The following is a 15,494-nucleotide window of genomic DNA, read 5'->3' on the forward strand; positions in this document are numbered from 1 at the left end:
ATGGGCACCAATAGCTTCTTGTCCGTTGTTCTACGGGTAACTGTACGGACCCCACACTCAAATGAATGGGGCTCCGTTTTATGGAGAATGAGACAATTGTCTGCTGCAAATACTCTCCACAGAACGTCTGATATATTTGTGTCTCTTTTTTTTTCTTCTTATAAATTGGGAAATCCGGAGAGAAAAATGAGGCGTCTTAAGATTCATTAGTGGTTATCTCATCTAAATGAAGCTGCTTAAATTAATTATGTTAATTCCAATTAGAGCGAGCAGCATGCTCTTTGAATAAGAATTTGCAGATGAGTGTGGGCACCGCGGCCTTGCAGAGGGACTGTACTGCTGGTGATATGACAGTCCCCGTAATTACCTCACAGGTGCAGAGCACAATAAGGGTACAGACATAGACACAGCAGGGACAGTATACTGTCAGATAGAGGGTCTTATTCAGATGTATGCAATGCTGGAGCGATTATCACAGTATCAGCGATACTGATTTTTTTACAAATATTGACAGTCAGGGATCGCTTGAGGAAGGTATTCAGAAGAAGCGGCAAGTGTGCAGGCGTGTCACAACAGTTACCCCTGTACACAAAAAAAACATGGTGCCAGAGTCTCAGGTCCTTGTTCTGATTTGGAAAAGCAGGTAACTTTGTCTCCGGAACACATCATGTAGTCGTGCAAGGGGTGCCGTTCTATATTTTTCTGTGCAGGGTAAATGCTGGCTGCTTCTGCATGTAGTCCACACATATTAGACCGCTTTATTGTTACAATGCATTATAGATTTCAGTTTGAACAAGCCCCACCAAATCTAAATCTCTCTGCACCTGTTAGTTCTGCCCCATGCGCAGCGCAGCATGGTGTTGCACAGTTGCTTGCTTTTTTCTATACTTACAAACATGAATCAGATGCTATATCTGCAGTGATATAGAAATATTCTTATAATACACCCAGGAGCTCTCGGAATTCCTCCTACTTTTAATTATCCCCTAAACTGAAGGGCCTGTAACATGTTGCTACAGGAGTTATCATCATCATCATCACCCATCATCCTCTTGTGCTCTAAGGGTCCTCTATACATAGGAATTAGCAAAAAAGTATACTTTAATAAAAAACACCATTTAGAGGCCTATTTATCAATTTGCGGGTACTTGTTTTTTGGGGGTACCTAAACCTATTAAGGATTACCTCAACATACCAAAAATCTAGGTGACCTCTCGAAGACTAGATAGAAGTGACATCACTGAGGCTAGACTGGTGAGGTATATAGCGGAGGTTAACATAAAATAACATGATAGAAGACAAACAGCAGTCAATACAATAAGTTTTCAATCTATCTGTGGCACTCCAATAACTCAGTGACAGATGCATGCAGATACTTTCAGAGAGGCATGTAAACAAGCATTTGGAGTCTGGACAGTCTGATCTTTAAGCTGGTGAATAATATTTACTCAAACGTGCAAAATAATACAGTTTAGAGACCGCACATAGCGATTAACCATTTAACTACATTATTATCACTGATGCTAGGAACTAGTGACATCACTGAATCTAGGAACTAGTGACATCACTGAGGCTAGCAACTGGTGACATCACTAAGGCTAGAAACTAGTGACATCACTGAGGCTAGGAACTGGTGACATCACTAGGTTGAAACCAGTAATGAGTCTGTTTCCAGGTGATTTGATCCAATTTTTTTTTTATTTTTATAAACTGTTTAAGAGCAGACATGGACAGCCTACGCTTGGTGTAGGTCAGTCTGGGAATCTCCACTAGTGTCAGTGACCATGGAGGGGTGTTCTTCTGCCCCGTCTGTTCCCGGATGAGCTTCACCTGGTGATGCGGTTATATTGACGTAACATTCACATGTAGCAATATTCCGTACCAAATTAACGTTGATGCGTTTCTCTTATAGGGGGCAATACCACCATCATATACCGGGAGTGGTACAAACCTCTGGTGTGGTTCTGGATTCTGGTTGGCCTAGCATACTTTGCTGCTGTCCTGAGTATGATTGGAGACTGGCTTCGGGTTATATCGAAGAAAACAAAAGAAGAGGTAAAGTGGTCGCTGACTAATTCCCAGTAGTAATGTGAGTCTGTGGGGTTTATTTACGAAGATAGGAGTTCTATTGAAGATGAGATGTTTCCCATAGCATCCAATGAGATTCTACTTCTTATTGATTTAGCACCTTCTAGCAGATAATAGAGAGAATCTGATTGGTTGTCCATAGCGACATCTTATCTTCAATAGAACTCCCATCTTCCCTATGACTTTCCCCAAATACTTCCGGCTACATACATACAGATGTAGCTCTGCTCATCCAGCGCCGGGATTTGCCAGACCGCCCCTGCTGGCCAGCTTATGGTACATCTGACTGGGACGCGCGGCCCAGTTTCCTGTCTGCAGGGGACGGGAACCCTTCCTGTCTCCGCTTCAGGGAGACGGGCAGGGTTAGGGTGGGGGATGGCGTGGAGGTGGGGGGCTGTGGCGGGGACCGGCAGCGAAGCGGCGGGGGGATCTCCGTTGTAAGGGGACGCATGCCCGTGTTCCCTTCCAAAGTCTGGCGGGGGCTGGCGCGTGGCGAATCCACCGCCAGCCCCTGCAATGAAGAGAGGCGCTACAGCTGTACATACACTAACTTACATGGTGTAGAAATAAATGTCACAGGTGGGATACAACCTTTCACCTTAACCAAAACTGTTCACGTTCCCTGTGTATACATATCAGCCCCTTTGGGAGTGTTATATTTCATTCTGCGCATATGTCTGCAAACCACGCTGCCATGCAGAGATGGCGCAGAGCCACATCCTGCACATTGCAAGGAACTGAATCCGATTTTCCTAATAGTTTGCATAGGCGCACTGGCGATTACATTTGGAGGCCCTGGAACGTACGTGGCCATGAATGTGATGCTATGGCGCAAGTGCGTTTCCCCCTCAGCACCCTGGCAGGGGTAATTCTGACTGATTATTAATGGACCGCACAACCCCCTAGATGCCATGCCAGAACTGCTAGCCAATCGTGCTTAGGGGGCACTGCCCTGGACCTCGTAACCAGATCGGGAAACATGAAGTACAGATAATGCCCTGATTGGGAAATCGCAGAATTGTGCACAGAGCATCCGTCCCAAAGCCCTGTTCTGTCCCAGGTTCTTGTGTCTGATCAGAGGAAATCTGGACAATGAGCTGACACAGATCAGACACCCGCCTGCAGGGGTTACCCCTCATCTAGAGGCATCAAACCGCAGCAGCAGCTGGCGGCCCATAGAGGGGATTGCACCACAAGCTCTCTGCTGTCAGCACCTCACTGCTCCCGCTTACTGCGGCTGTATGGTAACAGCGGGGTGGAAAGTGGAGACGCTGCCCCTAGCAACCAAACCACATCACTTTATAAAATGTACTTAATAAATCCTTCCTCAAAGCTAATTGGTTGCTTGGGTGATGTCTTCACTGCTCCTTTCTTCCACTCGCCTCACTGCTTGAAACATCAGCCCCAGGTTCCCCAGGCATGTATTATTTATATCTACGTTATATACGTTATAGTCTGTTACCTTTGGCCAATGATAGGAGGGCTGACGGGCCGGACTGGACATCCAGCCCCATGACCACACCCCCCTGCAGAGGGCTGACGGGCCAGTCAGGACATGCAGCCCTATGGCCACACCCCCTGCGGAGTGCTGACGGGCCGGTCTGAACATAAAGCCCAATGACCACACCCCCTGCGGCACGCACGCCAGATAACATGCTGTCCCTGCTAAACAATCTTAAAAATATTAGATTTCAAGTGCAGTCACTAGTGAACTATAAGATCGTCACATTAATAATAATAATTATAATAGTAACATCGACATTGCACCAGTGTCCGCACAAAGCGCCAGCTGCTACATTTGGACCCACAGGGGATTTCCTATTATTATTCCTAGTACAGGATATGGAAGTGAAAGGACTGGTATTCCTGCTACAGAGTTCCAGCAGCTCCTGTATACAGTGTATATCCCTCCTGGCATCGCTGGATTTCTATTACTATACTGTATATTAGGAGAGCAGTCTCCTAACGCATTGATTTCTTCTCTGCATATCGGCCTGGTGCCTTTATTACACAGCAGCATGCATCCTTATTGATGTATATGGAGGCTGCAATAGGGAGCTGTGATTGCTGTATGTGTGCAATGCTTATCTCATCATTACTAAACGCAGTCACGCTCCTGCAGCAGCGCGTACAGCCAGGAATACTGTGCGCAGTGCCAGCGTATCAGCCTGTAATAATAAAACCTGTTTCTGCTCCACTAGGCTGAGCATTCTAATGATGTCTCCTGTATCAGAGGCTGTGAAAAACATCTCCTCTATTAGCTAAACATTTCTCCAGCCTTTGTTAGGTGGACTGATAGAGTGATGCTTATGTGCAGGTAATTATCCCAGATGCCTGTACAATGGCTGTAGCTGCCGCCACAGAAAACCTATGAGCTTAGCTGGCTGATCCATGGCATGGTGCGTATGTACCTATGTACACGGCTGGTATCGGGGGGATTGCTCGGATTACAGTCCTGGGCCCAGACACAAAGGGGGACCAGGACCATATTGCCTACTTTTGAAAACTAGTTTCAGGGAGATTATAGTTGGAAGCAGAATTTAGCAAAGTGCTCCATTGAGGGGGCGTGTCATGCTCCACCGAAAGGGCGTGCCTAGTTCCATATATGGAGAGATTGTGAATAGACATTGTGAATGTGGCACCTAGAAGCGTGGGTGTGTACTAGTACATCGGAGAGGAATCTTTTAAAATGACTTCTATCCAAATGTAGATGAGCCCAAAGCAGTTAGTCAGAGCTACTATACTTGGTAAAGTGCTGGGAAATGGTGCTGATGATTCAATGTAAATGTATCTGTCTCGCATTCCTTTCCCCCCAAAAAATGTAACCATGTAATGTGGGCTAGGTAACGTGAGGGAGATTGCTAGACTAATGAGGGAGAGAGGGAGATTGCTGCTCTGTCAGGGAGTCTCCTGCAGAATGCAGGAGGGGAGGTAACTATGATGTAACAGTGTAATGTGGGCTAGGTGACATGAGGGAGATTGCTAGACCAATGAGGGAGAGAGGGAGATAGCTGCTCTGTCAGAATGCAGGAGGGGAGGTTACTATGCCCAGGACTGGAGTCTATCAATTATAATTTCCAATAAACAAAGTTTCCCATGAGCACTAATATGTGCTGGTGGTTCTGAATTTTACCAGACACTGGCAACAAGCTGCTCAACTTTGTAACATTAAGTCCAATGTTATAGTTAATGAGCTAGCCATAATATACTGTGTACACTATTGGGAATAGGAAATCCTCGCTGATCATGGCCTTCATGTGCACATTTGTTGAAGGGTCTCTGTCAGTTGCTGGAAGTAAATACACACTATACGTCCATGTACCACCCACAGACAGTTGGTTTACTGGAGCAGTTTAACTACACATTAAAATTTATGAATATCAAGGGCGTGACCCACGAGAGGAAGAGTGCTCCCCTTTAGTAAAGTCTGTGTGTGGATTACTACAAGAATCTGGAGAGCTGTGTGACTTTACTTACTGCAGTCATTGAGAACAATGGCTGCAGGAGCACTTCCTGTATGACAACGTGGATGGCAATAATGCAGCTTACACCATCCACATACAGCGTACTCCACACGCTTCTATATTTATGTTTTTGATTAGAGAAGTGCATCAGTCTTCCCTGTGCATTAATCCATTTGAACCATCGTTAAGAAGCCTTTCGTACCAAACAAGGTTCTGACCCTGCCTCAGTTGTATGAAAAGCTGAGAAAGATTGGCCCCATAGTCCAACAATACTTACAGGAGGTTTTAGACTGTGAGCACATGCTGGAAATACAAATAAATATGGCTGTACGTACACATACCACCTCACAGAAATAATATATCAGAGGACGATAGTAGAGAATAGGTACCCTACATTCAATATCTAGGTGGAGGTGCACATCACATACAACTCAGTGTTTATTTATCTCTGTCATGAAAGAAGCCATAGGCCTCATTTGTCACCCGCAAGACAAGGCTCATATAATATATCTTGAAATAGGCAATTAGGAATAATGATCCCTGTGTCCCATAGGAATAGTGGAGTAAGCAATAAACAAACATACAGCACAAGATGAACGTAACACAGTTTCTATAGACTTCCGTTGTCAGCACGAGGGACAATAGGTATTTGTTCAAGCAAACGGATGGTTAATTAAATGCATGCAATGGAACCTCTTGTATCCATGTAACAGACAGTTTGAGAGGTATCTGACACTTTTGCCAAGCGATCAATAGTTCTACAAAGGAACCGTCAGCATAAATTCGCATTGTGCCCGGACATTAGTGGAAAAAGAGAGACTTGTTTGCGAATGATGTAATGGCTGCTGCAGGGTGCCTGATGTGAGCTGGTGTGTACAGCAGCTGAGTGGTTCTCCTTTATATCTAAATGAATTCATTTAATTATTTCAAACTGAGCGCTGCTACCCCCCATTTTTTTTTAGGCCTAGGTCGACATAAGAAAAGGTTGACATGGTTCTAGGTTGAAAGGTCATTCGTTCGACAGGTCATTAGTTCGACAGTGGATGTTGGAGGCGCAGAGGTTGGAGTTGCGCAGTCAAGCTGCAACACAATAAACACTAAGATAAACAATGGAGTAGTTGAACAATGCCAGTACCAATAAAAAATAATTTTAATTGTGATAATCAATAAATAATAAAAGAAAAACCATATAAACGCCACATTAATAAAGGTCATATGGGATATGGAGAGATGGCGCTGGCAAAACTTGATGCTGGTCATCTCCTCTGCCCAGCAGAAAACAAATCGTATGAGGGGAATGAAGGTCAGGAGGCACCCTCTGAACCACTGTGCTGCCCTCAGACTGACCTTTTTGGCACAGCTGCGGATATGGCAGCGCCACATCCGCTCCCTCACACTAAGCCTCATCGGGTGCCCATTGGGGCAGGTCTGGGTCTCAGGTAGGACATTGTGGCCTTGCAAAAAAGCCACCGCCTCCTCCTCCTCTGAGGCAGATTGAAGATGGTCAGCTTCTCCACGACTGTATTATATACGTCTGTCTCTCACGGAATCAAACAGCTGACTGATTACGCTAACTGTGTACCGCTCAATCTACCAGCTGACTGACTACGCAACAGCTGACTGACTACGCTAACTGCGTACCGCTCAATCTACCAGCTGAATGACTTAGCGGCGAGAACTAGACGCTGTTTCTGACGGGGACGCTAATTCTGACTACGATGACAACGCTAGAACTAGACGCTAGACGCTTTTCAGTAAATACACTAGAACTAGACGCTAGAAGCTTTTCAGTAAATACGATGACTACGCTAGTTGCGAGAACAGTACTGCCTACGCTGAATACGCTACTTCTGACTGACTACGCGGTACTTGTTTACGGATGCTGAAAACGTAGAATACAGAAGTAAGGCAGCTGGCGAGCTGCCAGGATTCAAACAGGCGCTACGCTGATAACATAGCTTAAGGCAGTCTGGCAAGCTTCCAAGATGCATACACAGAGTGGCACGCGCTGCCGCCATAAAACTAAACAAGTACCCCAAATTATCCCAACCCGTTTTGACTAACTTGAAATTGCAGCAGCTAGTGAGCCACCTCACGTCACAGCACCACCCCCTCTCTCCCCTTTGCATGGGAAATATCCATTCTCCGACACCTGTCATTGAGGCACCTGCAGTTCCCATAGAGTTATGGGGTCTACACATAGCGATTTTTTAAAATATTTTTTAAGCGATTTGACTAGATCACTTTAGTTCTAAATTGGGCTCAGAAGCAACAGACAGAAGTAATGGCATGCCGAATCCAAGGTGTCCTCTCTGGCATCCCGGGCCGTACTCACTTTATATTTCATGTCGCTGTCACTCCACCATGGTAGTGGTGAAGCAGGGGTCATACCACATTCCTGAGGGCATAAGAGCTACGCTTAAGGAGTAGACAGAGAATATGGTCTAGCTCTAGGTCAGTGGTTCCCAACCAGTGGCGTAACTAGCAAATTTGCTGCCCCCTGCCAAAATAAATTCTGCCCCCCCCCCCCTCATAAAAAAAAAAAAAAATGCCAGCAGAGTGGGCAACGCCGCCTGAGGATCAGGGGAAGCTGGACAGTCAATGACACGGGTAACACATCCCCCGGCAGGGGATAATAGCCAGCGGAGGTGAGCGCTTCTCTGGCTGACGCTCTCTCTCTCTCCCCCTCCTGCTTACAACATCCAGCCAGGTCCTTACCCCATTTGCCACGCTGTTCCTGGCCATAGTGATCAGGCAGGTGGAAAAACTGACAATTCTCAGCGCTGTCCACGTCGGCCGTTTGGTATACAGCATTGTACATTCGCCGCTTGGGAGCCCGGCCAGAATACAAAGCAGCGCTGCGTGCAAGCTGGAAGGGCAGCGGGCATTGTGGAAAGGGGAGCGCTCTCTGGCCGGGCTCCCAGGCGGCGAATGTACAATGCTGTATACCAGTCGGCCGACGGGGAAGAACACTGCGAACCTGCGCCCCGGTGGCGCCTGCTCCCCCTCGCCACCGCTGGGGCTGCGGACCCCAAGTTACGCCACTGTTCCCAACCCTGGTCCTCAAGTACCGCCAACAGTACACATTTTCCAGGTCTCCACACAGAATCACAGGCAAAATAATTAGCTCCATCTGTGGATCTTTTAAAATGTGACTAAATAATGAGTGCACCTGCTGGGTGACCTGGAAAATGTGCACTGTTGGGGGTACTTGAGGACCAGGGTTGGGAACCACTGCTCTAGGTTATTGAAGAATCCAACAGCGAGGGGAACATTGCACATTGTTCTTGTTCTAAAACCTATTGGCACAATCCGATTCTGTAACGATTTTAAACTTATATCTGGTCTTCATGCTAATTACTGAATTCTGAGGGTAGAAGAGCTACTGGTCCTTCAGGTGCTTTTCTAAGAACCTTGATTCTGAGCAGCAGGATGCAAACCGTAAATAATTATTGTCTTCATCACTATACTGGTCGAGATGAGATGCAGGGACTATTGCCAGGTGATTGACCCTCGTCCAGGGCCGGGGGGGGGGGGGGGTGTTGATGCGGCCGCCACTTCACTCCAGGGGGGGGGGGAGAGAGAGTGAGTGAGCAGCGGTTACAGATGCGGCGATAGCTCCGGCCAGTGGAGGGGGGTCAGTGGAGCGCGGGCACTATCCAGGGGTGTGTGTGTGTGTATATGACTTACTCACCCAGTCCCAGCTGCTTTCTTATTGCTTTCCTTCGTGCACTTCTTGGGCGCCGGCGGGAGCTCTGTTGCTGCTGCTTTTGCTGCTCACTGCCGCCCTCCAGTGGCCGGCACCCTAGGCAAATGCCTAAAGCTGCCTAGTGGTGGCGCCGGCCCTGCCCTCATCAGATAACAGATATGATTAGTACTCCCTGCTAATGTATCCCTTGTACATTTTATCTCACTCATCTAAATGCGTCTCTGCAACATTCAGTATACAGTATTCACCTAGTGCAGGAGCAGAATAATAGACTGGGTGTTCCAGCATTGGACAGTGTTTTACTCCCTACGTCGGCTTCTTAGTTATCTAATTAATAATTAACGGAAGCTCTTTCCCATCATTTCTCACCTCATACACTGATCTAACTCATCTTTAAACACACATCCTCCTGCATCTATAGGTTTAGGCATTAAGGTGAGGTCATGGGCATAGGCTTTGTGGGGGAGCTCAGGATTAGGCTGTGGGAAGTGAGGGTTAGGCACTTAGAATGGAAGGGGTTATGCTGCAGGGGGTAGATAGGGTTAGGCTGCAACAAGGGAGCGTTGGGGGGGGGGGGAGGGGAAAAAGACAGTTTTAATGACCCCCACCAAACTCCTCCCCACTTAACCACCATTGGCTATTAAATTGCACCTGGCTGCCTTGTAGAAGAAACAACCAGCACATTTTTAAGGGTGTGGTATAGGGGTCCAACAGTCGGGATCCCGACAGTTATTATCCCGACGTCGGGATCCCGACTGCCCAGACCCAGACAGCATGGTGAGCGCAACTAAGCCCCTTGCGGGCTCACTGCGCTTGCCACGTGAGCCACCTATTCTATTCTCCCTCTATGGGGGTCGTGGACCCCACGAGGGAAAATAGTGGGTGGACGTCGGGAACCCATCTGTCGGTGTTTTGATAGTCTGGATCCCGACGTCGGGTTAATGCCTGTCGGGATCCCGACTGTCGTGACCCCGTCCAGCACCCCATTATTAAAGGGGGCAACACCAAAACCCTTTGTGGTGTAATTCCCCTCACACTAATACTGGCAGCCTCTGGTGGAACAGATGTTGGATCAGTGTTGCTACAAATGTTTAGTTAGTTATGAAGCATTTCATCTTTTTTATATGCGTTATTCTAATTTTGATTTACCATAAGGTTATATATAGGCAATATTATTCCTATTGATATTGAAGAGATGAACAGTGTGTACCCATTGTAGCCTTTTTGTAATGTAACTGTATATTGGCAGTGAAGGACCGAAGACCCCAGTTAATGTATAAGATGATGCCGTGTTCTAAATAAAATATTATTGTACTTTTTGGATGGTTTCTTTAGTTTGCATTATGTTACATTTCCCAGTAATAACCAGATGCGTGTTTGATGCTAATTTTCTATGCAGACAGAGAATGCAGGACAGTAATTACATGCACTAAATACGCTGTTTGGCTATGTATAAGGGTATCATTTATTCAGCAAAGTCAGTGGATAAGTGCCTAATCTATAACATCTCAGAAGGTGCAGCCAGGTCTTGCAGGCGTCTGTGCTGTAGCCTACAGCTAAGTCAGTTGATTTTTTTAACTGTTTGTGGGTAGTAAGAATGACTTATTAATGCGTTATGTGTCCTTTTTTGAACCCCTGCAGGCCAGAGACCTGACAATTGTTCATTGGTTGTTGACCTTCGAGGATTCAATTATTTGCATCACAACATATGGTATTAGGCCTTTCTTAAATTGCATCATTTGCTAAAGCAGAATGAGTGTAAAGTGAATATTGCATTTCTTGTACATGTATCTCTAGTACTGACTTGCATCTTCATTTCTCTTCCTTAGGTGGGAGAAATTAAGGCTCATGCTGCAGAGTGGAAGGCTAACGTGACCGCCGAATTTAGGGAGACACGTAGGAGGCTGAGCGTAGAGATCCACGACAAACTCCAGCGAGCAGCCACAATAAGGAGCATGGAGCGGAGGCGACTTGGGCTTGACCAAAGAGCTCACTCTCTTGACATGCTGTCCCCGGAGAGGCGCTCCGTCTTCTCGGAGCTTGAGAACGGGCGATTTAAAGCTTCATCCCAGGAGAGCATAAACAACAAACCCAACAATCTAAGGTTGAAGGGTATAGAACAGTTCAATGGTTTGCACGCTCAAGGCCTCTCAGAAGACAACATCATCAACAAGCTGGGGTCCAACTCCTTGAGGCTGACCAAGAGGAAAAACAAGGATTTGAAAAAGAACCTACCGGAGGACGTCCGGAAAATCTTTAGAAAATATTCGGTGGACGAAGAGAAGAAGGAGGATGGAGCGGAGAGGATGTCCACCTCGGACACGGCGACGCTATCCGACTTCATCCAGCACTCAATCTTAGAGAATGGCTCGGTGCCCTGTCAAACCAAAGATGAGGAGCATGAGGATCAAGCGTTACTTGAAGAGCAAAACTAACGTGGCAACGTTTAGGATGTCCAGGCACCGCAAAACTGCGGGCTGCAATGTGGGACAGAGTAAAGACATTTCTTTACCATTCTGGAGCCCAAAGTTGGTCTGTACTTTGACTCTGCAGTAACCCTAGACCCCTTCTATGTTGGAGGAGGATAAGGATACTGGTGGTGTTGGCCTACCCCCTCTGACACGGAAGGGGTAAAATCCTTGCCCTAGCGTTAAACCAGGAAAAACCCTTTATGTTGGTCGGTTACTTGCGAGGAGATCTTGAGACATGTGCCTTATGCAGACTTTTCAATGAAGTGGAGCTCTGTAATCTGCATTGGTGGAAACTTTTACTGTGCCATAAATGACTGCCAAAAAAACCACAAACCAACCCCAAAAGCAACTTCGTCAACAGCAGCTGTAATGACCCCAAACCATGTTTAGCCGAAGAAGAGAACCAACACGGCCAATGGTGTAATCATGGACAGGGGCGTAACTAGATATTTGTAGGCCCATAGCAAAAGTTTTAAGGGCCCCTATGTACCAACTAATGGTGATTAGTGTATATACCACATATAAATTACACAGTTAATATGGGCCCCCTTCACCTCTGGGCCCCATAGCAGCTGCACCCTTTGCACCTATAGTAGTTACACCCTAGATCATGGAGATACTCAAACAGCGGCGTGTTTATTTGCTTTGTGATGTCGCCATGGTTGGAAAATTAACCTGTGTATGCATTTTGCAGCACATCCGTAGAATAAGGAGTTCATACGTGATATTTTTCATCTTTCCAACCTCTATATTGTGCCGGTGCCTCCCCGGCCAGTACTACATCAGCACACTCAACAATATGGCCGCGCATCAGCTTTTTGTCCATAAACATGCACTGTGGCAGTAACCATTGCCGGTGGGAACTCCGCAGCTCTGACGGTGCGCTCCACGCCCCAGTGGGGTGGAAAGATGTCCGTTTTAAAATCAAATTGAAAAGTTGATGACGTGCGTTGTTTTTCTTTTAGTTTTTTTTTTTATACATCTTGCAGACACTTTATTCTTGCTGAAGAAATGTCATCTCTCTATGCTGTACAACAGGAGGTCAGCCGGGCGTCTTGCATGTTGTTCTGAAGTCGCCCCGTGCTACAAGACTGGAATGACCCCAAAATATAGGGATGACTGGGATTTTCATGTACACCTCTCAGGGCTTTGTGTCCCTTCTTTAAAGCAAAGGATTTGATGGGCACTGTCTTTAATCACCCCAAAAACAACGCTATCCAGTTGAAAATAAATCTAAGGTGTAAATGTGGTGTACTTTGCCGGGAGTGAAAGATTCAAGTGCTCACCGCTTTGTGCCATTTTGCTTGGTAACTTTTTTTAAAAGTATTTAAAAATGTTTCATTTTTTTTTTCTTCATTGTCCGCTAACCTGTTCTTTTTAAATCAGCGTTTCTCAACATGTTTTCTATTACATCCCCCCCCCCAAAAAAAATGTTTCAAATCTACATATCCTGAGGAATTTTTATATTTACACATTTCTGTACTATTCACATTGTTGCTTTTTGTATTTAGAATAAATAGGTATTAAGGTTTTCATTGCTTCTGTCAGATATGTGTCAGGAGTATGTACACCCCTGGTTGAGAAACTCTGCTTTAAATCGCCTCAAAGCGCCGTCTGCAGACGTGATATACAGATAAATCATTGAATCACTGACGTTAAGGCTTGTCGTCCTAATTATGTGTGTTTTCCACATCTTCTGTCCAATGTCAAAACTGTCCAATGGTAATTTGATTCGTTTGAAGTATTTAAGGGTTTATGTAAGTGTAAAAGTTGTCAATGAAATTTCATGTTGGAAATCTATGGTATAATAGGATGTCATAACTGCTTGTGACCTGCAGGGGGTGCTGTGTCCTATTTATTTTAAGGGCTTGATTATTATGTCCCTACTGCATACAGCGCCACCTGCAGTTGTGAACATGCAGTGCACCATATCAGCCTTAGCAAAATGTTTGCAGTGTCACCAATAACTTTTACATGCACAATAATTACGGTACTTATGTAGTATCTGGGCTGCCGATTTTTTGATTGTATGCCTTAAGTTAAGGCATACAATCAGATGCGATGCGATGCGATATCGCATCGCATCGCATACGACCATGCGATGCGATGCGATGCGATGACCCGATTTTTCCATAGGATTCAATGTTAAAATGGACTGAGTCCATTTTAACATGGAATTCAATGGGAAAAAGGGGTCCTTTTCATACCCCTACTATCCAAGTGGGCATGGAGTTGGATATAAACCTGTGGCGAGCGTAGCGAGCCACCGAGCCCGAAGCGTGGCGAGCGAAGCGAGCCCCGCGAGGGGACGGTATTCTGTGTCCCCTCGCGGGGCTCGCTACGCTCGCCACGCTTCGGGCTCGGTGGCTCGCTACGCTCGCCACAGGTTTATATCCAACTCCATGCCCACTTGGATAGTAGGGGTATGAAAAGGACCCCTTTTCCCATTGAATTCTATGTTAAAATGGACTCAGTCCATTTTAACATTGAATCCTATGGAAAAATCGGGTCCATCGCATCGCATCGCATCGCATCGCATCGCATCGCATGCGATATGGTCGGGTGCGATGCGATGCGATGGACCCGATTTCAAAATCGGCAGCCCAGTTACTACATAAGTACCATAATTACATACTAGCTGTAAATATGCATTTAAGGCTTTTGCAAACCATTCCTGTCTTGTTAAGGAATGGTGTTTCTTGGGTACTAGTAGAACTGCAGCAATATTACCTACAACATCAGAGCTGTAATGCTGTACAGAAGTGAAGCCTATTTGGAAGTACAGCTCAGTTTAAGGGGGGTCCTATAATGTGGAAAAACAGTGTACTTTTATTTAGGGATTTTGAAATGGTCGGGGTGGAGCACACATTTCGCCGGTGCAGCACTGTTTGCCTTAATTTGCACAGGTGCATCTATATTTTTGTCAGTGCATGGGTGGGTGGCGCAGAAGAGCCCCAGATTTATGGAGAGTAAGGGGGAATTTGGGCGGAGTGCAGTCAGTAATTTGCAAAGTCTACAGTAACTTGATGCAGTGGAGCGGTGCAAAATTGGTACCGTTTATTGTGATTGATTACTGCAATGGAATGAAGGGATGGGAGCATTATTATTAGGGAAAGGATTTGGATTTTCATGTTTGGTTTCTGAGCAGGCAGAGATGGGGCCTTAGCCTCTAATTGTAATGGAATATGTACTATGCTTCGCCCAATGTCAAAATAGCTTTACGTGCACAAAATTAGACCGCCCCAAAATTTTATGATTGATTTAAGAGAAGAATAAACTAAGTAGGGTTGTGTCAGTCCAATGAGGGCACTTCCCCTGCTGAAATGGGCGGTTTCCATTTTGAAGGCTCATGTGTATGATGCAAATGTTCGCACTTCCCTGCACCCCCAGTGTAAGCGTTCATGACAGCAGAAGGTGTATACTTAACCTTCCTGCATACTAGGTGGGCCCTCTGAGCGCACCAGCGGGAAACCAAGGCCCACTTGCATTATTTCCATAACTTTCACTGAATCAATACGTAACCCTGAAATGTATCCTTTTAGAAAAGTGCATTTTGTAGGATAATCAGCATCACAGTCAGGTTCTACACTCCTCACCGTCCCACGGGTGAGGATTGTGGCCAGTTACCTTTCATGCAAATCACATTACGTGCATTGTAGCCCCTCCCCCCCCTAGAGGAGAGGAGTTCATCACACTCTGCTGCTCAATGTCTGTAAGTGGAGAGTCAGTCTCTGCATTAAATACAACATCTCATCAGATAGT

At 46.0% G+C, this 15,494-nt stretch overlaps 1 protein-coding gene across 5 annotated transcripts in view; it reads left to right on the forward strand.

Moving 5' to 3' along the window:
- Positions 1-13,146, forward strand: part of KCNK10 (potassium two pore domain channel subfamily K member 10) — an 87,612-nt gene extending 74,466 nt beyond the window's left edge. For all 5 annotated transcript variants that reach the window (XM_083167743.1, XM_083167742.1, XM_083167744.1 and 2 more), the window contains exons 6-7: positions 1,913-2,055; positions 11,091-13,146. In XM_083167743.1, coding sequence (XP_083023869.1) covers positions 1,913-2,055; positions 11,091-11,696 — 749 coding nt within the window. In that variant the 3' untranslated portion in view covers positions 11,697-13,146. The remainder of the gene's footprint in view (positions 1-1,912; positions 2,056-11,090) is intronic.
- Positions 13,147-15,494: the final 2,348 nt, after the last annotated feature.

Source organism: Crinia signifera, chromosome 12 (genome assembly GCF_055691185.1).
Source record: "Crinia signifera chromosome 12, ASM5569118v1, whole genome shotgun sequence".
Lineage (NCBI taxonomy): Eukaryota > Metazoa > Chordata > Amphibia > Anura > Myobatrachidae > Crinia > Crinia signifera.